General features: G+C 36.1%; 2 protein-coding genes across 14 annotated transcripts in view; one reads left to right on the top strand and one right to left on the bottom strand.

Annotated features, from left to right (window-relative positions):
- The window catches only part of LOC139980175 (F-BAR and double SH3 domains protein 2-like), a 60,437-nt gene extending 41,852 nt beyond the window's left edge, over positions 1-18,585 (top strand). Inside the window, exons 12-22 of one of the 12 annotated variants that reach the window (XM_071991625.1) lie at positions 254-351; positions 2,539-2,691; positions 3,377-3,460; positions 3,724-3,940; positions 4,343-4,554; positions 5,067-5,171; positions 9,875-9,992; positions 11,127-11,213; positions 14,504-14,557; positions 16,303-16,397; positions 16,946-18,585. In XM_071991625.1, the coding sequence (XP_071847726.1) occupies positions 254-351; positions 2,539-2,691; positions 3,377-3,460; positions 3,724-3,940; positions 4,343-4,554; positions 5,067-5,171; positions 9,875-9,992; positions 11,127-11,213; positions 14,504-14,557; positions 16,303-16,397; positions 16,946-17,041 (1,319 nt within the window). In that variant the 3' untranslated portion in view covers positions 17,042-18,585. Of the gene's footprint in view, positions 1-253; positions 352-2,538; positions 2,692-3,376; positions 3,461-3,723; positions 3,941-4,342; positions 4,555-5,066; positions 5,172-9,874; positions 10,032-11,126; positions 11,214-14,503; positions 14,558-16,302; positions 16,398-16,945 lie in introns of all 12 variants that reach the window. The other 11 variants (XM_071991624.1, XM_071991632.1, XM_071991629.1 and 8 more) reach the window with 11 other exon arrangements.
- Positions 18,586-19,187: 602 nt separating this feature from the next.
- Positions 19,188-27,177, bottom strand: LOC139980166 (uncharacterized). 2 transcript variants are annotated; one of them, XM_071991612.1, is made up of 6 exons: positions 26,411-27,171; positions 24,373-25,493; positions 23,569-23,698; positions 22,776-22,882; positions 21,758-21,854; positions 19,188-20,909 (listed from the first exon to the last, which is right to left on the bottom strand). In XM_071991612.1, the coding sequence occupies exons 2-6, from the start codon at positions 25,332-25,334 to the stop codon at positions 20,796-20,798; spliced, it is 1,410 nt and encodes a 469-aa protein (XP_071847713.1). In that variant the 5' UTR covers positions 25,335-25,493; positions 26,411-27,171; the 3' UTR covers positions 19,188-20,795. The 2 variants fall into 2 exon arrangements, with proteins under 2 accessions (XP_071847713.1, XP_071847714.1); XM_071991613.1 differs by lacking the exon at positions 21,758-21,854 and having other exon boundaries at positions 26,411-27,177.
- Between the last annotated feature and the right edge of the window lie 427 nt (positions 27,178-27,604).

Below are 27,604 nucleotides of genomic sequence, written 5' to 3'. Positions count from 1 at the left end.
AAAGGGGGTGAGTGGCGAGGGAGGGGGGGGGGTGTAGGGTTGTATAGTATGCAGTTCTTTTTAAATATATATATATATATATCTACAGCATTGTTATGAAAGAAATGTTGTGGATGGTTTGGAGCTTAACAAATTATACAGGAAAGGGAAAAAAATATGACATGATAGCAATTGTTCTGCTTAGGGTAAGGTGAGTGTAAAATACGAGATGTCATGCTGAAAATAATCCTGTTTTCCTTTCTCTTGTGACCAGTTGAAGTGGATGAGTGGATACAGAGTGCCTTTGATGCGATTGCCAAAGAAGCAGAACTTGAAGCACAGTTACACCCTCCAAATAACAAGTCACCCGAGGTAAGAGTGGTAACCAGAATCCCCCAACACAGGTTGGGAGAGGAGGAAGGGGGCTGGGGGTGGGTTATTGGTTGAATCAGACCAATGTTCAGTGGTGAAAATTATTTCTGAGAGTCCCCTTTTTGCCCTTGTCCCCTCATCCCTCTCACCCTCCACCCCACCCTTTGTGCTTCTACGTGTCTCTTCCAAGATTTTCATTATGTCAGAGGGAACTTGAAGCAATTTCATTTTTTCCTTTGTGTTTAATAAATAACTCCATTTGGGCACAATCGAGTCTGGTGTAGTTAAAAAGGTATTCAGTGATTTTATTTAAAGTCAACTTCAGGAAATATTTGGAAAAACAATAACAGGTATGTGATCACTATTTCAAACAATAGTCAAAGGTAGACCTGGGTTAACCTTAAATATTCCCTATAACAGTTTGATTAGAGCCAGCAGTAACTTAGTATTGCTGAAGAGAAACTGAAAGTTATCAGGCTGAAAAGCTAATGATCAGTGTTATGACTGTAGGCCTTGTATTGATACATCCTTGTTAATACAATTGTCAAATGGAGTACCGTCCTAAGCTCATGTCTTTATCATTGACATGCCAAGGTTGCATGCTTTGTTTGGAAATCTGAATACAATGGTGCTTTTGTTTTATGTAGCGCCATGCACCAACACTCTTCAGTCTCACTGTCAAAAGTATAAAACTCTCCAAGTTACTCCCCCTTAAGCCCTTTAGTCCCCCATGTCCCTAGTCCATTCAAAGAGGAATATTAATTACCGCTGCAAGTAAAAGACATGCGAATGTGTTATGTACAAAACAATAACAAGCAACCGAAACATGCAGTGGGCTCAGTTATAAATGCCATGAGTAAACAGAAAACTGATGAAGATGATGGCAAGTTGATTATTCTGATTTTGTAGTGTCACCGCTAGAAGTAGGGGAATCGGTTGTATTAAATGCAATGTCTACCAATGCAAGTAATAGCAGAACAAGTGCATTCAGTGAATCAGAATATTTGCCATCGACTTATATACATTCAGCTCATGCCACAGCTTACACATAAACCAGAAAAAAACACTGATGTTCTCTCACAGTCAAGATAAGAGTTCCAGTCAATACATTGTCTCTTAAACCATTTTAGTTTAGTATTCAATAACTATTCTTATCAGAAAATGAGATGCTCATGAAAGAAAGAAGAAACAGGATAAATATGGATTCCAAAAAAAAAAAAAAATTCCCTGCAAAGAGAAAGACATAGGAGGAGTGCACTTTGAATGCGGTCATAGAAAGCTTTATAACAACAACGAAGTCTTCCCCACAGAATTTCTCGTCCTGTTTTCCATACTCTGTGGTTGTCACATCAATAGATATGCGGACACTCAATGGCAGCTTCCTTGTGTGTTCGCCAAGCAACAACTGATTTAACGTGATCTGTTTTTCCCCTTGAAAGAAGATGACAGTATCGTGCTATAATCGTTCCTGTTAAGTTTACAATCAAAGTTACTATCGATGAAGATATGTCAATCAATTATTTGATGAAGTAGTTTCATTTTCATCTCTTTGTTTTAGATCAGTTGATTTAATTCAGGATACTTAGACTTCCTAAAAGTAATATTGAGATATTACACAATATTCCTGTAGATTTTACACAATATTCCTCTAGATATATGATATTCTTGCAGTCATTACACAATCTTCTTCCAGTGGGTATTACCAGGGGCGCAACCATGTTTACGCCTGGGGGGATTTACCCACCCCCCATCCCTCCCCCAGAATAAAATAACCCAGAATTAGCTCCCTGATTGGCAGACATAATATTTTAGAATGATCCTAGTGTACAGTATATAAATATATATACAGCCTAAACACTTAAAATGGCTTCAAATTCTTCATCTCAGCACCCGCCATTTGATGAAACTTTCCAAAAGGGCATAGCTTCTCCAGTAAAAGAAGGTCATTCCCCCCAACCCCTCCCTTTGGTTATTAGTACACAATATTTCTATAGTTATCCAAGGGTATTTCCTGTAGTTTTGCACCCGACAGGAACAGGCCAGTTGCAACAAATGAAACTTGTTTACATAATATGCAAAAACTCTGCTCAGTATATACAAAAAAAAGAACCAAATACAAGGTGATAATTTTTCACCATCGGTTTGCCAAAAGTTTTCAATTTGTTTATTTCATTTTTTCCTGTTTAGCAAGAGGAAGATACAAACCAAACCTTGAATACGACTTTCGATGTGACAGAGACAATAAACGGGACCTATGACGATTTAAACTCCACCGTCAACGACAACGTCAACATGACCAGACAAGCCCCTCTGAACTGTACAAGTTTATACAGCTACACAGTAAGTACAAAATATAATATTCAATTTTCATGTTTATTACCCATTCCTGTCCGGTGGCTACTGGTTTCATTACCATTATTGAAGTAGGACAAAATAACAGAAATAAAGTCAATTCCCACATGTTAAAAGTCAGAGCAGAGCTGAAGTCGACTTGTGCAGATCGAGTTCCAGTGCAAATTCCCAAAAGAGTTGAAGCATTTACGAGTCTCTCATGAAGCAACAACGTTTAGTAGGCTGCTACTCCCTGTCAGGATGTTAAATACAGGATAATGCCCGATGCTTCCGCATGGCTCTGTTTTATAGTTCGGATCTCATCGTTATTATGTCAAAGTAAGCATCCTGCCCCTTCAAACTTATTGCTCTCTTCTCAGTGTTAAGGACACCAGAGCCCTTGGTTAAAATTAATCTGAATTTTAAATATATGTAATAGGAAATTAAACTTCCATCACATTTTGTTTCTCTCCTGAACAGTAATTATATCATAATCATCTGAAATATTTGTTTTCATCTTGAAGAAATCAGCTCTCTTATGTTACCAATGGATCCTCACACAGTCCAATGGAACAACATTTGTTTGAAGCCATAATCCTTCAAATCATGATGTCAGTTATAGCCAGGAAAGACAACACTAAGCTTGAATTACAACTTTTGGTTATTATTATTATTTTGTCATTGTTCCACACAGGCACAAAGAGATGATGAGTTAACGATCGAAGAAGGAGAGATTCTAGAGATTGTGGAAGAGTCGGAGGGTGATGGATGGATAAAGGTAAAGAATTCCTTTTATCTAAGCAACAGAGGGCGCTCTTCTTAGCCAGTACTGTAATATGTTGTTAAGAAAGATTTGTACATTTATCTTTTGCATGTTTTATGATATCAGCACTTGAACATATGCAATCTATTTATAAAATAAGTAGAAAATTTAACCTACCCCACAACTTTTTTTTCTTTCTGTTTTTCATTATTTGTTTTTCAAATGCTAAGATTCATTCTTCAAGAATGTTAATAAGGAATTTGTTTTTTGAATAACAGGTGCAAAAGAGCGGTGGTGATAGCGGGTACATCCCCGAAGCATATGTTGAAGTACAGAGAGTCAGAGGGTTCTCCATGTCGGACCCCCTACGCGATCATCAAGATACCAGGGTGTCATCTGAGTACAGTCAAGGGTCGGCCAACTCCTTAACAGACTACGAAGTACAAGCCGTAACTGCCAGCATGGTCGCTGCTCCAGATTCTGGAACACCAGCAGGTACGCTGTCTTCTCGTTAAAGGGATGGATGTTCTGGTAGCAGAAAATGTCAAAAACTTATTTTTGGAAGAGAAAAATATTCCATGAGCTGTCAGTCATAAATGCCGACTCCATATCTTGTCCTTATAAACTTGAGAGTCGGTTGATTGCTAAGCCCTCGTTCACTCCAGTTTGTAGCCAATCAGATTTGAGATCCTTGTGACTGATCAGTTTTTCACAAGCTTGGCTGCAGTAGGCTGTCAAATCTTTCTCGTTGTTTTATGCTTGAAACCGGATACATTTGCGCGATGCGGCGGCAGTCTTACACTTGACTTTAGTTTTAAAAGAAAGTTGTGTCATAAAGCTGAACAAGGTATTGAACAAGGTTCTATGTTCTGTCACGTTTTTTTTCTTAATCCATAGTGTGCTTTGTCCGAGCTCTTTACGACTACACCGGCTCCAGTTCAGAAGAGCTCTCTTTTCTCGAGGGTACAGTCTTCAAAGTCACTTCAAAGGGTCAATTAGGAGTGGACGATGGGTACTGGGAGGGGGAACTAGCTGGACGGACAGGCGCTTTCCCTTCACTGTTGGTGGAAGAAGTTGATGAAAACGGTAGTGTATTGGGATCAGAAGAAGTAAGTACTCAGGGCTCTCAGAATCACTTTACTTTCTCTCTCAGATTTCCCCATGTATTCCTATTCTTGTTTTACAATTTTTAGGTGACTTATGATTTGTCGCATTGTGACTTTGTAAAATGGAACTTGTGTGCGAAATTATGAACTGTTTATTGAGTTCATCAGTTTCCAGTACCATAAATGGTACAAACAGATATGCATGCATGCCATGAATTGTTATATTGCTGTGTACAGTATAAACCTATCATTGACCTACCAGTTCTCCAGGCTGTAAGTCATGTTTAGAATTTGAGTTTACATTGAGTCAAGATGGAGGCATGTCTTTTCGTCTTCAAACAAGATTCGTAACTTTTCTGTTTCTCGTGCAAAGATTTGTTTCAATGCAGCTTCTTCCTTCTTTTTTTTCCCTCCAGTTTTGCCTTTAAATATTTCTGAAAAAGTTGATATCGACTAAAGTATAACTTGTTCAATCAGGAGTTATGCTTTGATTTTTAACATTTTTCACTTAAAAGCTTTCAGAACCTTGTGAAGAATTAGTCATACCAAAAGTGACCATTACAGGAATCCCATCATCAGATGACGTAGAAATGAGAAATACTAACAATAGCCAGGATAAGGTGACAACGAAACATGATATGTTGCTCATTAATATCATAACATAAAGCCAGCCTAGCATGCTATTAAGCTTGCACTGAAATGACATTGACATTTGGAAGAACGCAGATGTATCGGAAAACAGCATTACACAGCTTGTAGCCTGCTATACATTGCTTAAACCTCTTGCATCTTCGCCAAACAGATGAATTAAAGACGAATTATTTATGTTGATATATCTGACAAATGAACAAAACTTTTAAGTGCAATTCTTCTGACTATATCTTTCTTGTTTTCCAGATAGTCAGTTTTAACCTGCATGAAATGTCTGGAATTTTTTGCTCCTTTAACAGAAAAGTCCAGGTCAAAATTTATTTTTGATATTTTTAAAGAGGAACAAATTCTAAACATTCTGGTGAAATTTGCATTCCATGGCTATGCACTGTGTTTGAAATAATGACAGTTGAAGTTGCCCCTTTTTTATCAAAAGTGAACTTGAAGCAAACAGGTGTGATGTTATTGTTGCACATTGACAAAATAATGTTTTGTTTTTCTTTAAACTTTACGTCCATTTATATACTCCAAAACTGGATGCATCCATTATGTGCATGTACCACAGGCATTGGTAATTGATAAACTTCACATCCCCTTAAGGCAACCAGTAACCCTATCCAATCCAAGGTTAACACAATATGAATGAAAAATAAATAAAAACAAAGCAGTTTTGGTCAGTGAGCAACTATGATACCACCCCTGTTTGCTTCAAGTTAACTTTTGGAAGAAAATCATATAACTTCAACTGTGAATATCTCAAAACATAGAAATTGAATGCTAGATTATGCTTAATTATGTTCCACTTCAAAAAATGATTTTTACCTGATTTTTTTATAATTTTTGGATGATCATTAATAGAAATGTGATGTTTGAAAATGTGGTAAAAAAAAATTGAAGAAAAAACAAAGACCTTAACAATCAAGAATAGGTAAACTGAGAGGGCAGCTTATGACGTTTCATATCAATTTGGTTTATAAATGCTGGAATTTGTTTTCATTATTGCTTGTTGCTTTTTCAGTTCACATACATTTTTCGATGAGGTGTAAGTAAGATGAACTATGAGGTTTAGCTTCATGAAGATTTGATTTTTTGCGAGAATTTGGATATTTAGTTTGGGTAAATGATGAGCATATAGTAACAAAAGAAAAGGAGAAAAACTCGCACACACAAAGAAACAAAGGCTTTAATTAGACCATCAGTTAATTGAATATCATTCACAGCACTGTTGCCAGATGCATTCATTTAATAAAAGTAAAATTATCAAAATCATATCTTTGCAATGTGCCGTGCTATCGGTGAAGGCTTTTACCCATCAATGCGGAAAAACTCATTCAGAAAGCGTTAGTTATTACCCAAACGAGAGCCAACGAGTGTTTTTTGGTCGTCGCAATTCAAAGCGGAAAGAAAATACAAATGTTTAATTATCAGAGAGCATTAAACTTGTAATACCTGCAAAATACAATTCCCCTAAATAGTTAAATATACCTAAATGAGGCAAAAGTTTGGTTGTTAATCCTTGCAAGATTGGACTCTCTTTGCATCTTGTTTAAAATGCATGTGAATTGCATGTGTAAACCACCCAGTTGGGACAATTTTTCTTATACTGTGCTTTCATGTCCAACTTTCAAAGCACTGGTACTGTCAGTATTAGCAGTATGATTATCATGTTTCTATCAGATAAAGGTTAGAAACTGTTCATACTGTGAACATGAGTGCTTATAAGCATGATATGATAGGACAGTATAGAGTGGTACTAGCATTAGAATCAGATAGAGATTAGGAACTGTTTATACTGTCAATACCAGTGCTTGAAAATATGGGAGGACAGTTTAGAGAGACACTAGCATCAGAAAACTGTTCCAACTGGCTGTATAATCAGCATGGCAAAAATCTTTGAAAATGGACATCCAGTGAGGATGTTGTACAGTTAACTTTCTGATGCTAATAGCACAATTATTCTTTTGTAGGAGAAAAAGCAGTGAAGATGTCTCTGAAATTGTACTTCAATTTAGTTAGATATCCTTCAGCTACCTGGTTTCATCAGTGGTTTGATCAAAAGTCACCAGAAGTAGTTAAATTTATTCTTGTTAACATTTTGAATCAAATCTCAAAGAGAGAAAATTAAAAGTTGTACTGTGTAATTCAGTAAATGGGAGAAACAATTCATAAGGTATCACTTCTAGCTTTGTTATATTATGGTTCTTTGAGTAGCACAAGGTCAAATCTTTTTATTCTGTAAGCTCTCAAGACTTCCCTTTTATGTAGAACCAAAAAGGAAAAGAAAACTAGGAACCGTGAGTTTACTTTGTAGTTTGTATTGACACTTCCGACTTTCACTTCTTGTTTCAATTTCCTGGAATTGCGAAATGGTGTTTGTAGATGCTTAATTCCTGCTCAAGTCAGGTCGAACAATCCATTTAAAGAGCACAACGAAGCAATGCCTTCAACGTCCAAGTTTTTCAATCGTACAGGGATGTATCATAAACTGGCGTGACCGTGGCATCAGTGTCTATGAAAATGTTAGCAACCTAAAAGTTTCCAAATTTTTATTCCCGCTGGTTCCAACTTTTTTTTCGAAATTATCGCCAGACATTTAGTAGTGTCTATTTGAATAATTCAAGTAGATGTCTCCTTGAGATAAAAATCTTGGGTGCCTGCCCATATGCAGGATTTATAAGGGGTGGTACATTTACTGAACTTAGATGTAACCTTTCTATGGAAGGCCGTCTTTCTAGAGGGGTCTGTTTTGGCATAATTAAGGATGCTTCGTTGCAAAAACGGTGTTGTAATTTGCAACGAAATCAGTTTCGACTTTTGGCGCAGTTAGTGTTAACAAAGAATCATTCTCTACCCAGGAATTTACAAACTTTGAAAATGGGTAGAAGTAAAATGCTTGTGATTGTTGAGCATGTCTGACTATTATTTGGATTTCTAGCATATTTTGGGGAAATACTGATGACTTTTAGACTTTACCGATGAAGGTAGTCATGGTAATGTAACTGGTTACTGGTGTTTTTTCATACTTTTCTGCATGCATGAAAACTCTTTGGTTTATTCCTGTCATTGGTGGGTTCCATTCAATAGCTGTAGTAAATTGAAAGAAATATTGAGCAAGAAAAAAACCAAACACAAAACATAACATCATGTAACTATCAAGAATTTCAAAACTTTTGGGATGATTTGCTTTGGTATTTTTTTGTTTAATCTTTTCTTTTCTTTTAGTTTGACGGTCAAAGCAACATTTTAGAGTTGGTTCAGCAATTTGGTTTATACTCAAAAGTGTTATTCAGAATAAGAGCAAAATGTATACAACCAAAACAAAAAAAAAGCCACAAGAAAACACCCTGTTAGAGTATTTTATTAAATTAAGTTACCTAGGGAGTATGTAACAAATTTGGTTCGATCCTAAACATTTCATCAGCAGGACAAATTTCATAGCAGGTATGAATCATAAAGCTATTTCAGAAAAGCTCCAAAATTTTCAACTTATCACTTCAGAAACTTGATTTCAAGTAAGCTATATATTTTATGGGATATCGCATATTAAATTATATTGAGTAATAAGTAAAAGCAAACTCAGTAAAGCTGCTTTAGTTAAACAGCTATTTGTGTTTAATATCCCAACAAAATTACACAAACTAATTTTACATTTGATCACCAATTTGACTTCAATCAAGTTATTGTCAGTTGTTACAGTGTTCCTTGCAAATGCTTCAGCATATATATATATATATATTCAGTGTTGGAAAATTGCAAATAGCTGGTAGTTATATTTACCAGTTTTATTGTTAAATATTGTATGTGAATTTAACAGCACAAAAGTTTTATGAAAGCTTATCTTTGTGCTAATGTATGTTTTGCAAATAAAAAGGGTCTCAAAATTTTTTAAGAATCTGTTTCGATGTAATTTCAACTAATTAACAATACCCACTGTGGATTTGGGTAGTAGATATGCATAAGACCTAGACACGTCCAACTTATACTAGTAATTGACACATCAGAAGGGGACCTAAGGTTTTAGTAGCCTGTAGTCGGTGAAAGTTTCTAAATATGCTTTTCTGGAGGTTGTGAACTTTCAAAGTTTCCTCAGGTATAGAGTGTTAAATTTAGACAATTAAATGTCTTTTGTGACGGACAAATGGTCTTAGAGACGATGTAAATTGCTATCTGAAGTTCCAGGATGGCTGGACATCATTTGACTTTACAGCTTATTTTCATGAAATACTGCTGATTCTTTAAGTTGTAGATATTTCTGATGAGTTGAAATTTTTTTCCATTAGCTTCTACATCATCAAGTTATCATTTTGCTTTACAAATCATTACACATGTCATTTATGATGCTCACTCTCAGGATGACAAAAGCAATTTTGGTCAGATCAAAGAAAGTTTTTGCCAGAGAATAGTATACACTTCCTACTACCCAGTGATCATATGGTTATAACCATTCTATCAACTGAGCCATTGGGGTGAACCCTTTTCATCTCCATGGTTGCCAGATAGGGAACTCAGTACATACTTTGATTACAATAAAACTGAGGCTAACAACCATTTCTTTGATGGAAACGTATGGGGTCTTTAATCCCCTTTCGGCCAAATATTTGATTCACAAATAAATTTAATAATTTCAAAAAATACAGTAGCCAATCTTCTATCGATGGTTTTGTTTCCGCAGGATATAGAGGAAGAAGAATGTCCATCTCCAGACTTTGGACCGCCTGACTTTGCACCGCCTGATTTTGCCCCCCCTCCATTGCCGGAGCTATGCTTCACCCCGGGGATACCAGAGGAGGGTGAGAGCGATGTAGTTACTAGACGAGCTTCATACAGCGGTACTTACCATATTGCGCTTACTAATATTTAGTTATGCTTTCATTTCTAACAACTACAAAAAAAAAGGTTCCTGGATATTCTTGTTGCCCTCATTAAATTGTTAATGGGTTCCTATCCATTACCCATGTCCGGAAACAAAACCAATATATGCAGGTATGGTGGATTCACGTCTAACACAAAGTCATCGTATCCGTAGTATCAGACTAAATCATCTCTGAACAATGTTTCAGTAATTATCGACTTTTTGTTGATCAATTGTGGTAGGAAAAAAAGCTGATCATGTGACCAAAAAATGATAAATCTATGGTGTTCCTGCAAGTTCTACTATAAACTTTTTCATTCACTCAATTGACCGTTGAAAAGCATGTTCTCTCACCAAATCATACATTCAGTCAGAAGTTAGCCAATGGGTTGAAGGTGATGCAGCGATCTAGTTCCGATGGTGTTGGTATGGTGTATTATGTAGTATGAGTATGGACTCACAGTAGAAAGTACCAGGGAATGGTAGTTCAGTTCAACATTAATGGTGTCACCTGGTGCAAGTCATGGTGCTGTAGGCTTAACATCTATATTTCCCCTTTGCCAGCTAAGTTCCTCTTAGTTTCTCCAGTGTGGCTGTTTCTCTAGCCATTTGTTTATTATGACAAGACTGAGTGTGTCTAACCCCTTTATACCCATGGCAGACAGAGGATGGAGGCCTATTGAAGTGTGAATTTGAGTAGCGAGACATGGAGAGTAACAGAGGTGAGGGGTGGGAGGAAGTGGTGTGGGGAAGAGGGCAGTCAGGGTTCTTTGTGTACCCAAATATATTACAGCTTAAGTTAAAAAAATAACTGCCAGGACGGTAGGACCACAGTATATTATTTTTTTATTTTTGTTTCGTTTTTGTTTTTTTCAATTTTCTATCAGAGTAGAGGCGGTGAGAAATGGTGGGGCTGTAAAGGAATTAATTAGGAGCAGAAGTGTAATATCTCTGGATCTTCTTGACTGTAGGCCCCATTGTCACTCACTATGGTCAATTTCTTTGTTTAGTAATGAATAAATTAAATCATAAAAATAAATCTAAGAACTTGTCTCTTGCTTGTACGTCCCAGCTCTGGTCTACGCTCAGCACACATTGACTCTTTCCAAAAAAATGAAACATCGCAGTTACCGACGGTTTCCATACGGCTTGAATTCTGGTAAAGAGTGTCTTCTGTAAAGCTGCACTTGTCTTGATTCTTGCACCATCATTGAATATGAAATGATATTTTGGTTTTCTTTTCCTTTTCTCTGTTTTACTTACGTAGTAGAAAGATAAAAAAAAGGCACTGTATGTAGAAAGCAGAGTTGATTTATGGGATTTGCAGTTAAATGATCTGGATTTTATTTTATAGTACATGAAAGATGAAAGAGATGCAGTATTTTATAGTGTTTTATTAGGATATTACAGTTCAAAGCAATAGACCATGATATGTAGAAGTCTACTGTGGTGTACGACAGCGTGTGAGATTAGAATCAAGGGGCCTTTTGCAGAAAATGTTTGCACTTTTAGTGAGCAATCGTATTATACAGAGAAAGGTTAAGTCAATTTAATTAGTGTGATGGGGTCTGTTGACCTCATCACAACAACTGTAGCCCACACAGATAACAGTCTGCAATGTATGACTGGGTGAGCTGTCTGATTAACACAGAGTTGTAAATATAAGACAATGGTAGTCAAGCTCAGTGATTCTAGGTAACAAAAAATTATAAAAGCAAAAAAAGTTTAGCTGTCAAATTTGTTGTATAATATATGTATTTGTACCATGTATGTAACTCAGGTAGAATATCATTAGAAATCCTTCATTTATTAAGATATTCCACAATTGCCAGATACCTTCAGGATAACCACCACAAATATTGCTCCTCCATTGACACTAAAATTCATCACTTTTCTAGGTTGCCATTGCACAGATAGAATTTCTCTACTAGTATGTCCTACATATCGTATGATTCATATCATATCATATGATAGATATATGATAATATATCATATATGATATGATATGACATATGATATTATATCATAACATATGATATCATAGCTGATTGGTTGTTTGAACTATAATAGCGCTTTTCCATTTTCTTACATAACCGTTTATTTTTTTCATTTACATCAAATTCAGCAGGCCCGGTTGCATCGTACCTAAATACCCCCGAATAGGTAAACTGATAAATTGGTATCGTCCCCAAACTGGTATTCTACTCACCAAACTTACACATCTCTCCTACAGTGTATGTCTTGGTCCTTATCATTCAATAAGATATTCCACAAATTCCCAGATGCCTTCAGGATAGGCACCACCAATATTTGCTCCTCTATTTGACACTTTCCTAGGTTGCCAGAGCACGGATAGAAGTTCTCTACTAGTATACATATCACATGGTAGCTGATTGGTTGGTTGGCCTATCTTAGCACTTTCTCCAACTTCCATACCATGACCATTTATACTTTGCACTAGAAGAGAATTTTAAGCTTATTTTATGTATTCCAGCATTATTTGGATTTATATCCTTCTTCCTAAAATCATCGCCAGTACTACTGATTCTCACACTATTATTAGTTTAATTAATCAGTCTTAAACATCAAAGCATCAAAAACAATGATGGCAACTGTAAACAGCATTGACACAAAGGTCGTCCTTTTGAAAGTTCGACCGAGACTGCGAAATTTCTGTTCGGAGGTAAAATCAGGTTTTGAGGTCATCTGATAGACCTTTCGCTGGTTACACCAAATTCTGGTTGCATCGTTATCTAAATACCGTCTAATAGGTAATATGTTAAATTGGAATGACCCCCAAAGCTGGTGTCCTATTTGCCAAATTTACGTACACATCTCTCCTGCAGTTTACGTCATAACGATCCATTATTATTTTCACTACGTCCTTTTCGGACAACCAAAAATGCTGTTTGGAGGGAAATAAAATGTAAGGCCTGGTTGTCCATCTTTAAAAATTTGGCCTGTCCATTTGGTCGGACATACACTCCCCTCCTTGTTGTGACTTATCTGCAGCTCTAGGTCAAATGTTACAAAGTATCAACTAGTCAGAGTTTGTAGGTGGTGAGAGAGAGAGAGTGTGCTGTGATAATGGTGGCTGTCATCCATACTTCCTTATCGAGTTCAAAGCTAGCAATCTGGCGTTTTAGTTTTTTTGGCCACATTATTACCTGGGTACATATTTAACCCTAGTTGCATAGTAGCTTGCTTGTATCATTTTACAAGGCTAATTTGTTTATTACATTTACAGCTAGTATTTCTGCAAAGTAAATAATATACATCAGCACTTGAGCATTAACATTAAATGCTTGGGAATATCATAAAAACTATAATTTGGGTCATGTGAGGAGCAAATTAACATATGTCACAGTCAGATGATATCCAAAGGAGACAGTGGCATAGCCTCCCTTGTTCCCCCCCCTTCCCTCTCCCTTCCCTGCCATTGACAAGACCATTGTCTCCCTTCCTCTCCCTCTCCTTCCATTGACAAGACCATTGTCCCCCCTTCCTCTCCCTCTCCTTGTCACAGAGTGGGAAATAATTGTAGAACATTCAGTTAGCAGATGTACATCACCACTCCTCTGCCTGCCCCCCCCCCTCTCCTACAACAATAAACACAAACAGCCCACTTTGAAAAAGGTTTCACTTCCTTCCATCTAATATTTTTTATTTGCTTGTAGTTATTATTAACTGCATGATTATAGATTTTGCTAATGGCTATAAATAACAAATATTTTGTATTTCCATTGATAACCTGCAACACAAGTTAAATGCATAAACATTCACCTTTCATAAATTTGCATGACAAACAGTGTATGAATAATGAGCTGCATGAACATTGGCGTATGCAGTGAAGAACTCTTTTAACAGTCTCACTGCAAGGTTGTAGCCATTGTAATATTGTGGCCATCAGGGGCAGATTGGTCTATCAACTTAATGGTTCGGAACAGGTTCGCTGCAGGGTCTTAGACGACAGTGGCGTGCACAATGGGGGAGGGGGACATGGTCACCCGCCTGCCATCGTCAGTTGAGGGAAAATGGTTCAGTCAAGGGACAGTTTAAATTCAGCAGGGTGAGAATTTGACCTCCCCCGTGTGTAAACTCCTTTTTTTCAACCCACATGGGAATCACTTCAATAAATGACCTCAGGGCCATATCGTCATCTCTATAAAATGCTTCATTCATCTCTGGGCCTTCCATAAGAGTGTTAGCCCCTACATAAATTATTCAGAGGAAATTTAGAGTCTCCCCTCCGTCCCTCTCCCTCGCTCTCCTCCCATTTGAAATCCTGTGCACATCACTGGGAGCCAATGAAGGTAGTGCCAAACCCAAAGGCCCCAGTGCTCCCTGTTAAATCACTAAGCAGGTAGCAAGTTATGCTCCAGTCTGTGCCATGGTCACAAACCCTTTAGAATGTAGTGTTCTATTTTGTTCTGTTACTTTGTTTTGCAGGCATGGAAGGGCTTCATGGAAAAATTGCAAGACCAGCTTCATTTGCTAATTTCGGTACTCATTTTTTGTTTATTTTATTTTGTTTTTCATCCGTGTCAGATGCATGTATTTAAATTAACAAATTGCATGCGTCATGTTCAGTTTTCATTTAACCATAGTGAACATACCAATGGAATGTTCTGATAAATCTTCTAAGTTTTGGTAATAAAGAAAGGAACAGAAAATGGAGGTTGATGCACTTGAAGCAAATTTTCCTCAGCTGAAAATGAGGACTGTTTACTATAATAGCTCACAAGTATTGTTGATATCTACAGAACAATTTGTAGAATTTTTTTTTGAGAGATTCAAGTTGTTTATTCAGTTTCAGATTCAAATAAAACAGTATTAACTAGCTTAGAGAATATATAACATGATTATAAATGGATACCATATGTTTGCATTGTGGAAAGTTTGAATCATGACATTGCAAAATCTTTTCTAACACGAATGAAACCTCTTTTGTAAAAGGAATTTAAATTAATAAATGAAAAAACATGGCGTTAAACTCATTCCAACTTTCAGATTTGTTCAATGGCTCATGATATGAAGCTCTGCTTTTGGAAACCTGACATTTTGCCCTGCTGTTTGTTCTTTTCTTTTTGTGTACTATCATTTCTCATTCTTCTGATTGAATTTATCGGGTAATATGATCGCGTGTGTCATTTGTACTTGAATAAGATGCAAAGAAACAAATGGACAGTTTGATACTTTTGACCATTTCATTGGGCAGAGTTGTCTCAGGCTACTCCTGTCCAGGTGCTACGGATGGAGAAACCTCAAAGATTGACCATTTGAAGCGATGTGTGTTGCCTTTTCAGAAATTGTGGTAAAGTGGACGGTGCTTAGATGGAAAAAAGTTGCCAAGTTTTTCCTTTCAGACCTCTGCAGTTCAAAAAATGGTAGAAATTTTAGAAATGTAAACTCCTTCATAGCATTTGGGTTATGATCAACCTAAGACTCATAAAATAGGTCATAGTGATACAAAGTGAAGGTTTTAATTTACAGCCATATTAAACTGAACGGCCAGGTAGATTGTCGGCTAAAATCTTCACTTACTACAAATTGTCAATTGTTTTTAACTATTTGCAATATTCTGAAAGCTTCAGCATCCCTTGTGATGTTATCATACTTAGTTTCGATTGGCAATGCAAGGCCTGCCAATCACACAACTGGCCCATAAAAAATCTTTAATAATAAAGTTGCTCTATGATTTATAGGGTTACCTTAAATATAGTTAGTGGAAAAGTGGGACACCGATTCCTGGAAGAAAAGTTTGGGTTTTCAAAGAGGGCTGCATATCAAATGGTGGCAGAGTAACAACTTTATATACCAACCTGTAGTACTGTGTCGAGTCTCTTTGGTTTTACAACAATATTTGTAGGAAAAAGGTGAATATTGTGCTTCCAAAACGGTCACATAGTGATGCGTACTACAAGCGTTCTTCTTTAGATTGCGTATCACGAAAGCAGTGAAATTCTTTGGACGTCACAAAAACGTTTTTCAAAATTTGGAAAATTTAGCTTTTTGGCAGGACAAATATATTTGTTACCAAAAAAAAAATATGGGCCAGTAAAAAAAAAAATGGGCCAGTCCTGATTAACCAGAATATATGGTAACCTTATGTATCTATGTGTTTTCTATGTGTTTGTATTGTTTTTTTTTTGTATTTTATGGTTTTGTCATGTACTAGTCCTTGCTTAGATCATTCATTAGAATGATATGACTTGTAACTAAATTGAAATTTACATCCCTTTTCTCAGGCACTCTAGCTACAGAGTATGAATACCCAGACAGCTACAACACACAGCAGATAAGGTCTGCTCCTCAGAGTCCTATGTCTCCCTCTATAAAGCCGGTAAGATGGTCATACATTCCATTGTAAAAGTTGAACGTATGTCATACCGGTTTCCACTGTACATCACATAAGATCATGAAAACGAATAACTACATATTTATATACCCAGGAATGCCAGATAAAATAGTTAGTAATACCTTGCAATGTATTTGAATATATTTGTCTCCCTCCCTCCCCTCCCCCCCCCCTGTCCCGTCAAGTAAATGTTACTCAATTTAACATGACCTCACAAGCAGCAACAACATAGTAAAAAAATTGATAAACAGAAACACCCTAAGACACATCAGTGAATAATGTAGTATTCACATTTTGATGATCGATTTGGACCTTTCTGAATTAGCTTCATAAATGGTTCTCATAAAATGCTGAAAATAAAGTGGTTGAGTTCAGTGTGTACAAACTTTGCTTTTGGGCAGCAATTTTCCTATTTTGTAGAACATTTTCCTATGCACTAACATACAAATCGTTCTCTGCATATTCACCAAATGTGTTGCTTTAGCCCCCAATTTACACTGAGTGTCTTTTCATCTTTCCCATCTTCATCCCAGGTTCGAAGTGCACCGCCTCCACCATCTGCCAAGAGTGCTAGAGAAAGCTGGGGTCAGTATGGTGAGGAGGAGATAACTGAGGAAGCTCTGGTGTAAACGACTTAATCCCAGGCCTTAAAAGCCACGGACATGTTACAGCTAGAGACATAATTAGTGCACCCTATACTGCCTCAGACATAAGAATTGTATCAAATCTTGATGCCATAAGGCGAAGAAATCTAGCAGCGCTTGGCCTTTGATCTGTGAGTGTGCTTTTCCACAAATCCAAGATTAATGCATGTCGTCCAGTTACAGAGTTGCTGACAATTGACAATTCATAATCATGGACGTTAAATATGAATCGAAGAGACTGACTTCGGTAAGCTTGTTGCTTTGATAAGCCAATGATGGCTTCGCGAGTTCCTGCTTGCAGGAGGATCTAATATGTACATACATTCAAATTAAGATTTAATCCTCTATCAGGAACTTCATACATGGGTTTGTCCAAAGTGATAATTTTTTTCTTCGGAGACAATCATGCAGTCAAGTATTACAACAAATGGCATCAGAGCAAGAAATAGTCTCAAAATACAAATAAATAGATTTAAACATTTTTTAAAACTGTTGTCAATCATTTCATACAGAAGCTGCCTTCACAGATGATGGAACATGTATTTTACTTGAGATTTCTTCCTCAGGTGCCTTGCTGAAGTTTGTTCAGTCTTCAATGTAATCATTTCAACTACTATTTTCAAACACTCGAATGTACTTTGTAGTCAAAATCAAATTTGGAGTTTGGCTGGTAACAAGTTGTCGCAAGTGTATAGCATCTAAAGTGTTAGTTTCATAGCCAACTATGTTTTTCTTTCTCTATTTGGGCATTATACTGGGTCAAATTCTGGATGTTGAAGTTTGGTTTGAAATTGTGTACTTAATACTTTGATGGCTTTCATAGGATTCTGTATATTTTGTAACTCTTTGACAATGTTTCCATCAAGTCAAAAATGAATCTTAAAAATTCAGAAAGATACTTACCAATCATGGAAAGAAAAAGGAAAAAAATACAATTTGTCATTGAATATAGAACAGGATGATTCATCTCGGTTGTTGGATCCAAGAATAATATTTCGTTGTTGCTAAAGATCTTTGTCTCTGTGTTAAAATTGAAACACTTGACTGACTGTAAAAGATCTCCCCTATTGGTATAATAATTACATGCAAGTGATTTGAAAGAACACCAATCATCAAATTAAGACACTATAATCTGAGATTAATCGTGTTCTGTAGTTTCATCGGCGAATGTACATTTTTCCCCTTTTTTTCTCTGTTCAAGAGAAGAACCAGTCAGTCATGCAGTTAACTTGATACAAAATTTCGAATACCCTTCTGTAATGTGTTCAATGCATTTAAAGGAAAAGTTTGTGTAAATCTAAAAATTCCCTTTTGTCTATGATATAGGACTTCCAAGCCATCAAGTTTATTATTGTTATTAGCAGTAGTAGTAGTAGAGGTAGCAGTATTGCCATCACATTGGGTTAGATTTGTCAAATGCACCTTGTTACAAATAATGGTAATAAGGACAATTTTAGAATATAAGGCAAAGGTCTTCCAAGTAATTCAGACTTTTTAACAGTTTTTGAGTGATATCATTTTTTTTTTTATACAGCAATGATTATCTTGCCACTTAAGCCTGGATTTTTGCCAATCTCTTTCAAAATGCTTAAATTAATAAATAAATAAATAAATGTAACTGTTATGGAAACGTTATTATGCAGCATAAAAATGATGATATCAATGGTAGCTAACTTGTCTTTTATGAAGTGTCAAAGTGTAAACTATATAGTCATTTGCGATATTATTATTACCATTATTATTTGTTCACATTGATCTATCTATATATAAATATATATATATATATATGTAGCTATATATATATATATATATATATTTATATATATATATACATACATGTATATACATATATATAAACTACCTTTCAGTTAATTAAATAGCAAAAGATGGTACTCTCCAATGAAAGGAAAATCCAATGTGCATTATGTACATAAAATTGTCACAGGATTTTGACTCACACACCCGGCTAAGCTTTTATTTGTCAATTACGAATCATCTCGTATTTCTCTGCTTTTTCTAATATATTATATATATATATATATATATATATATATAATATATATATATATATATATATATATATATATATATATATATATATATATATATATATATATATAATATATATATATATATATATATATATATATATATATATATATATATATATATATATATATATATATATATATATATATATATATATATATATGCATTTTAGTGACTGAATTGTGGTGAGAGGCAATTTAAATCTTATTCTAAAATCCCAAAGCTGTTAAAGATTCTGTAAATTCTTGCAATGTTTGGGAAAGTGTTGTCACCTCTTTCAACCTAAAGCAGTATTTAAAGAGTTTTAAAAGATTGCAAAGGCTTGAGCTAAACGTTAAAGCATCTTGGATACAATTACAAATATTCAAAAAGATATTTGAGTGTTATAAAAAGTTTCTGGTTGTTTTTATGTCAGGATTAAAGGTTTGCCATGTCAGGTTTGAATGTATGAAATACTCATTGCTGTTTGTTTGGTTGCTATAAACACATGTTAAAATATTGGAATAAAGTGTAAATACCGTATGTATCGTCTATAGAATTTTTTTTAGAACAAATTGGAAGTTTGTTCCTTTTCAGCTGGATGAAGCATTTAGGCAACTGTATATTTCTCTGTATCATAAAGCAATTAATGGTCTTAATTATGAAGAACATGCAGAAATTTATACTTAATAACAAGTTAGATGATGTGCAAGCTTAATGTTTCCTTCTTTTGATACGTGAAGATAAATTACCATTTACTTTAAAAACAACAAAAACAAAAAAACATTGTTAGCTCAAAGCCTGAGCAAATGTGTTTAAAGCTTTCAGTAATTATGGACATAGATGTTAGATATATTTTACTAAAAATGAAATAAAATGGCACAACTCTATGTATAGAGGTCAGTCCCAGTTATGTATGAGGAGTATAAGATTACTTAAGCTTTGAAACTGGAGCTGCACAAGTTTGAGGTATCTATCTCTCCTGGTGGGCCAATGTTTACTATTACTATATCAAGTTCACTTTTCCTTATAATATCGGGAGAGGGTTAGATGGCGGTGGGGTCACACCATAGAAATGGGTATATCCAGTTTCGACAGAGAAATGATCCAATTTCAAAGCCCCCCGGCCATAAAATAGATTGTTTTTTTAAGTTTACAAGGTCCCATGTCTATTTGGACTGGCACTTTATGACAAATATATATATACGAAAGTATAGTTAAAATTTAATCTATCTACATGCCTTTTTCGCATCGTGTTGTCTTGAAATATTGATTGTGAGTTTTGCTATCTAACTATTCATGTGACTTAAAAAATCAATGACTTTCATAAAGAGCAAATGACTCTCTTCTGCATTTACTAAAAATAACATTTTCTAATAAATTGATAGAGCATTTGTTTTTGTTAAAGTATTTCTTTTCTTGCCATTTGGCTCATTTTATTCTCTTGTCTGTTAACGTCAAAACAATTAATATTTTCAGGAGAGAAGCAGAAAACATTCCTGTCGAAAGTCAGAAACTTTCTTGAAATACATCCATTTCAGCATTTCATATGGTTATAGAAATGATATTAAAGTTCATAAAAATCATTAAAATTCAAATCTCAAGAATATGCTATTACTTCTTGAGTTTCCTCTCAGGGGTGCATGGATATAAAAAACTGTCCTGTAGTAGCCAACAGATACTACTAAGCTATTCACTCCCTTGCTAGACTTCAACGCCTCTTGTACTCACAAGGTTTCAGAATGCTTGAAAGCGATGACGGAACCTCCTTGCATGGATTTTTCTTTCCAAACTCGAAAAGGTAAAACATCTTGTTCGATAAGTCCTATAACGAAAAAAAGTAATAGAATACTTGGAATGCAGAGTTCAGAGCAGATGCAAAAATCTTAATCCTCTTAATCATGTCAGAAGCTGATGGAGGGCAGGGAGGATAGATTTGAAAAGGGTCTTTGTTATCCCCTGTCACTTCTTCATGTGTCTAATCAACACCATTATCTGTAATGAATCCCTAATTGAATATATTATTCTCTGTGCCCAAACCTGAACCGCATGACTCTACTTACAGTGTCTGATATGGTGATCCATACAATTCTCCAGTTTTCCTATAGATATTTTAACAGACAATTCCTTGTATTGACCCAACGTAGTCTGCAAAAACATTCATCCTGTTATAGTGTAAAGTAAATCCAATTATGTCTATGTAAAACTTGTGGGCTTAAGAACCCAAAGAAAATCCCCCAGTTAGCTGTGTGCAGAATCGAAGTGAGTCAATCACATTAGAGCCACCTTGAGTCTTAAGCAGTGTTCTTTCCCGAGCGGAGTCACGTTAACCAAGGGAAGAAAAGAGACTGATGAACTTGTTGGATTTACACACATTCGAAATTTAGTGACTTGTGTCATGACTCTTCACACCGCTGGCTGTTTGTAACTCTGGTATAAACTACCATGCAGTATTTAGGTACTACTATAAACTGCTGAAAACCTCTTTATTCAAATATAGCCACAAATCCAAGAGTAGTTTTAGAATAAATTCAGTCGTTCCATTCAGATGACTATGTCATTAACTAGAGCATACATGATACAAAACTTAATAAAAAACACCCATACACTTCTGAAACTTCAAACTTCTTTATCTAAAGTGACAAAGTTGTGTTTGCACATCAAAGAACAAACCTTGTTTTTAATTTGGAAACCAAGCTTGAACAGCACTTCAATGAAAGCATCAACTGCTTTAAAGCGACTGGCAACTTCTGCTATCTTCAGAATTCCACTTTTAGAATAATCAAAGGGAGAAAGAATACCCAAATATTTCTATATGGAAGTGAATAAAAGTGTCCAGTACCAATATGTGAGTACAATCAACACAAGCTTCTTTACCCTCTCAACAAAATGCATTGAAATATCTTGATGATATCAGTAATATCAATATCACAATTGCAGATATTTGTTGTTCCCTGTAAGATATCTTTAAAGTACAGAAATACATCTCTGAGAGGGAGTACATTTTCAACAGAATATATTATGTAGCCCTCCAAAGGTGCAGCAGATTGTTTATAATGTAATATTATCCAATTCTTGCAAATGTACCTAAAGAACAAACTAAGACTACAATTTTGGTTTCATTTTTTTCTTCTTTATTACTCTTACTTTCATGGGTCTAAGACAGGGTTGTCCAACCTTTTGCAGAGGAGGGCCACATGGAATGATTATGATGAAGGAGGGGGCCGCATGAACCCTTCGCTCGATTTTTCGCGCGAAGCCCAAGGCAACAAAATGTGAGCACTACGGGCGGAGCGCACTGATTTATTTTCCTTCCTGATTAAACAGATGAATAAAGTCCAGCCGACACCCCCCCCCTCCCCTCCGCTGAGAGAGTGTCACACAAACTGACCTCTATGCAGATTTTTGGACCCAGAAGGTTCGAATGATTGATTATATAGCTTCGAATTGTTATCAATAAATCTGCTCACTAAATTTCACACCGTAGAGCATCTCTGGCGGGCCGGACGCAACCCTGCGGCGGGCCGGACTGTGGCCCGCGGGCCGTAGGTTGGACAACCCTGGTCTACGACCTCACTGAATTCACATCCCCCACCCCCTCCCCCTTTTGTATGCCCCTGTTTGCAATCAACAAATGTTACCTGCATTTAGTACACAAAAAGCTGACTTGAGCTACGAATTGATTACTCACCCTGGTTTCAAGACTCTGTGGGCTTCTCTGAGGTAATCTATCCAGTTTATTCCCATCAGGGACAAACAGTAGACCGCCACATCCAGCGACTCGGACTTGAGGGGAACCTGAAAGAATTTATCCATATGTTACTTACGGTCAACAAATTTTAAATTTCATGTATGACAGATCATTACAGAAAAATGCAGTGCAGAGTTGCAATAGAAACACCATTATTATTATTGGATAGTTTCCTTTTATATGATAAAATAATTTCTTGAACATTATTTACAATTTATGAGGCAAATTACACTTCAACTGTGTTTGTGTGTGACAACTATTCCAGCAAAATTGTGCACCACAACTTTTAGCTTCTAACTTGGAAGGGTTTTCTCTTGATCAAGTTTGAATATATTGAATTTCTTTTAATTACATTAGGCCCACAAGTACATTAATCAATAACATAACACTTTCAAATGGTATCACAGAATAATTTACAAGCATATCACACAAAATTAATCTACCGCTGTAATTTCTGGTGTAAAATGTTACAAACTCACAGAGTAAATCTCTTGTTTGATATGCTACCAGGTCTATCTAGCAAAACATTGTGGTAACTCCAAGCAAACATGACTTTGAGATATGCATCACACGTTGATTTCTTCTTGTTTCGTAAATTAGAATATATTCTGGTCTTCCACATAAGGGTAAGTGTGACACCATCTGCCAGTTGACAATCAAGGTTTTTGCAAAATGTGAGTCAGTTTCTAATGACTACCTCCAAGCAACAAATGTGAATTACATATCACTCTACCTTTGAAATATTGCACACAGTGACTCTCTCATTAGCTGGGAAAATATCAAAAGAGTGGACCTTCTGCTTCACACTCTGGGCAATCTTCGCTTCTCCACAACCAAAGTCTGCCACGATACAGTTCTGTGGTCTATATAAAGAACGAGAAAAAACCATTTATACCGAATACTGAATAATTCCATCATCAAATTCTGCAATCTTACAGACAGAGATAATTCCTTGATCAGGTTAACCAGAATGACAAAACAATTTCTCATGTTCCTTTAAGAAAGCTACAGTTGAAAAGACATGTTTTAAATCAATCTTTCATTGTTTAGGTGGAAAGAAATATGCATCAATATAAACTAATAAAAGTTTTCAAAACTTTTGATAAAACAGTTTACCCAATCCCCCCATCCATACCACCATTCCTACCTTGGGGACATGCCTTAAAATGTGTTATTGTTTCCACTTCCACCAATATAACTTCACATTGGGTCTAGGTGATATTAAAACTCTTTCCTTTTTGTTCCACAAAAATAAAACTGAAGAATGTTATGTTTAAATGTTAATTACTCAATATTCAGCAAAACTGTATGTGATTATAAGAACTGACAATAAATTTATTAATTGAGAATGAAATGTTGCTTTTTAATTTACATTAACCATGTGAATTCTACTTCATCATAACATGAAAATTATGTTTCATGAATCAACCTCGGACTACATCAAATTGGCATTTGCAGTATTAAAACTTGTTGACTACTTTGAAATGTTTGATTTTAGAGAAACTGTTGTCTTTTTAATAATTATATTTCTTCCTACCTATTATTCAAGTACTTGATGATAACATCCACAGGATTCTCCGGCCACTGCTGTATCTGTTGATTAAACCCGTCGTGATAAACTTGAAACAACGACTTGTTGCCTTTAAACTGTTTAAATGATTCGTGTCCACTACTCTTGTACAGCGTCTCATTGATGAACCTGAATCGGGCAGATTTCAGTTGGTGTCCCCAAGCTTCTCTTGAGTTCTTCCAAATCTGATCTCTCCTTTTCTGCCTTTTTTTACTGACATAAATAATATCTGTCTGTTCAGAGACCACCGGGTTACGAAACTTCATCTCAGATTTCTTGCCATTGACACCCTCTCTAGTTTCTATCTGATTATCATCATCCTCATCACCATCAGCCTTTCTCTGCTTCTTGGCATTCACCTTGTCCTTCCCTACCTTCTTCCTTTTCTTGTTAGTCCTCATTTTGGTACTTGTGTGCTCTTCATGATCCTTTGCTAACTCAGTACCTATATTACTTCCTTTACTTTGATAAGAACCGACCTTCGCTAAAATCGATTCCGATTGGCTTTCTTGTGTATCCCTATGTCTAGATTCCTGACAAACAGTTTGCACATTTTGTATTTCAATTTCATCGGTCAATTTCTTAGACATGCCTTCATATTTATTGTTTCTCGGTTTCCTTTTCCTCTTTTTCCTTTTCCTCCCAACTCTAGCAAGGTCCTCGTTTGCTTCGACTTTGTCTTCACTGTCATGCTTCGTTCTACCACCACCAGTACTGCTACCAACATCTAGCTTTCCTAAGTAGTTGAGTTGCTTTCCTTTTGCTTTAGGTTTACTGATGGCTTTTTCTCTTAAATTACTTACTTTTTCTGTACCTTCTCCAAGTGATTCTTTGTTATCAACAGTGGTTTCAAATTCTAGCACTTGAAAAGGTGTTGGTTCCTTATGGGTTTTACGCTTTCTAGACATTTTACCAGTTTCCCTTTTCATTATTGTTTTATCTATCCTCGCTGTTTCTTCAGCATAAACCTGACAATACCGGGATCTATTTACTTTAACTCAATTGAGCAAGAAAAGACTTTGGTTGTAATATGTTTCGATGATGATCAAACATGAATCAATGGTACTGTAGTCAGCTGTCAACATCACCTGCAAACAGAAAACAAGGTAATTGTTTCCAGTAAGAGCAAGGAAAGCAAACAAAATAACATTTATCCACATAACCATGCCAGAATGAGGAATCCTCTGGGACAAATTTGTTACAATTGACATAGACTTGAGGCAGGATTTTAGTTACAATAAGATAAGTTTGAGTGCTACTGTAGTAATGTATCAGTAACTACTAGAGTTTACTCAAGATATTCACAGGTCTTTCAAATATATATGCTAAACGTCTAGGATTGCTCCTTCAAGACTACATTATTGTCAGCCCATCAGTGCAATCATAATTATTTTTAATGTTTATCCATTGTTTTACATTGTTTGAAGATCCCTTATGTTAATTACCCATCCGCCTGTGCCCATCCTCTGTGCTAACTTTAACCGAGGCTTAGGACTTAGCCCTTCTGATCATTAAAGTTAACTAGCCTAGCCCTAACTTAGGTTATAGCCTAACGTTTGATAGTACTAGTAGCATACATACTTAAAGGTATGATTTATTGGCCCAAAATATGCTAGATATTCAATTATGTTCAACATTCTTTAACTGTTTTTATTACAACCTTCAAGGAAATTTTCCTCACTGGAACATTCAGTCATCTTGTGTGTTAATTAAAAATGTCTGAGAACAATTTGGAAAGACCTTCAGGAAAGTACTTTTTGAATTCTTCTAGCAGTTATTTATAGCGTGCTATAATGTGGGGCCTATACAGACTACCTTTAAGTTATACTTGGTTAAGTTAGTAGGGTCAATGCTATTTAAAATTCAGTTTAGGCCGTTAGGCCTACCACTGGCACTACCAAATTAAGTACCACTATAGTACCACTGCCAGTACCACTTGTAGTTGTGGTATCATACGAGGCGGTAAAAAGTGTTCGAAGCACTGTATAACCTCAGATCAATTTACCTGGCCTATGTTAGTACTTGTATGGTCCTTCTGAATGCCGGAATGATTCGTGTTCATGAAAAGAAACACTGACACTGTAACTTGTAACTTGTTAATTTCTATTCTACAGTAGGCTACTTGAAGAATCATGTGTTTCGCGGAACTGATCGAGGTCAATAGTAACATGTGGAAACTAAAGCAAGAAGGTGACCATGTAAGTATAGCCTCGAACTGCCGACAATCAGATATCCGACCTAACGGTAAGAACTGAGATTGAGTTACGATACTGTTCAGTTGTGAGTTGAGTCGAAGATTGGGAAAGCATGTTTGGAAGTAGGTGGTTCATTGGAAAAATTGGGACAATTCTGACGACTATGTGCCCTCAAAGATTCACGGAGTATAGGGGGAACTTTGTTTTCTGATGAGATAGCCAAAGCCTGGTGGTTTCCAATGACGGAAACTTTGGTACTCGTTGCCAAAATTCAATGGGTCACGGCACGGAAAATTGGTGGTGCAGAGGATGGTCAACGTGTAATGTTTGTTGTGGGTGTAGTGCTATGGGTATGAAAAAGGTCGCAGTACATATTACAATTCCTTCGAATTTCTTCGGAGAAATTAGTTCTTTGCAAGGTTGAAGGTCTGCTGTATATTTCCCAAACATAGCACGCTATCATGTACAAGTTTCTTGAGAGGATGTAATCGACCTGCCTTGGTCGTAAAATGATCCATTTTTACCAATTAGTCTGCAACATATTTTTTCTTGTACGAGGGTCTTTGTGTGAACGCTGTATGATTAACTACACTGTAGACATGAACATAATTCAGTGTTTACACAAAGAGCCTAATGGTGTTAAGAAGCTATGCAGGCCAATTGTACAGCCTGGGTCGATTTACGACCGTGTCAGGTCTATTACGCAATCACAAAACTTTCCTAGCTATAGCGTGCTATAATTGGAGCCAATAGAGCAGATCATTAATTCACGCTCCGAGCAATTCGTGGGATCAGCTTGCGATAACGAACACTGGTGGTATTCCACTGTTTCTCTTTGCTAGGCTCTAAAATGAGTAAAACTCCAATAACAGGTAGGCGCCTACATTGAGTAATATAACTGGTGTATTATGGCGTAAAGGGCTTGTAGTCTATGATTATCTGTGAGGGCTTTCCTGCGGAGCGAGGCGCAGGGAAAATTAGGAAACATACACGATGCTTTTCAA

The sequence above is a fragment of the Apostichopus japonicus genome, chromosome 14 (assembly GCF_037975245.1).
Source record: "Apostichopus japonicus isolate 1M-3 chromosome 14, ASM3797524v1, whole genome shotgun sequence".
In the NCBI taxonomy this organism is placed as follows: Eukaryota; Metazoa; Echinodermata; class Holothuroidea; order Aspidochirotida; family Stichopodidae; genus Apostichopus; species Apostichopus japonicus.
The sequence above is the reverse complement of the archived record's forward strand: the minus strand, read 5'-3'. Positions and strand labels throughout refer to the sequence as shown.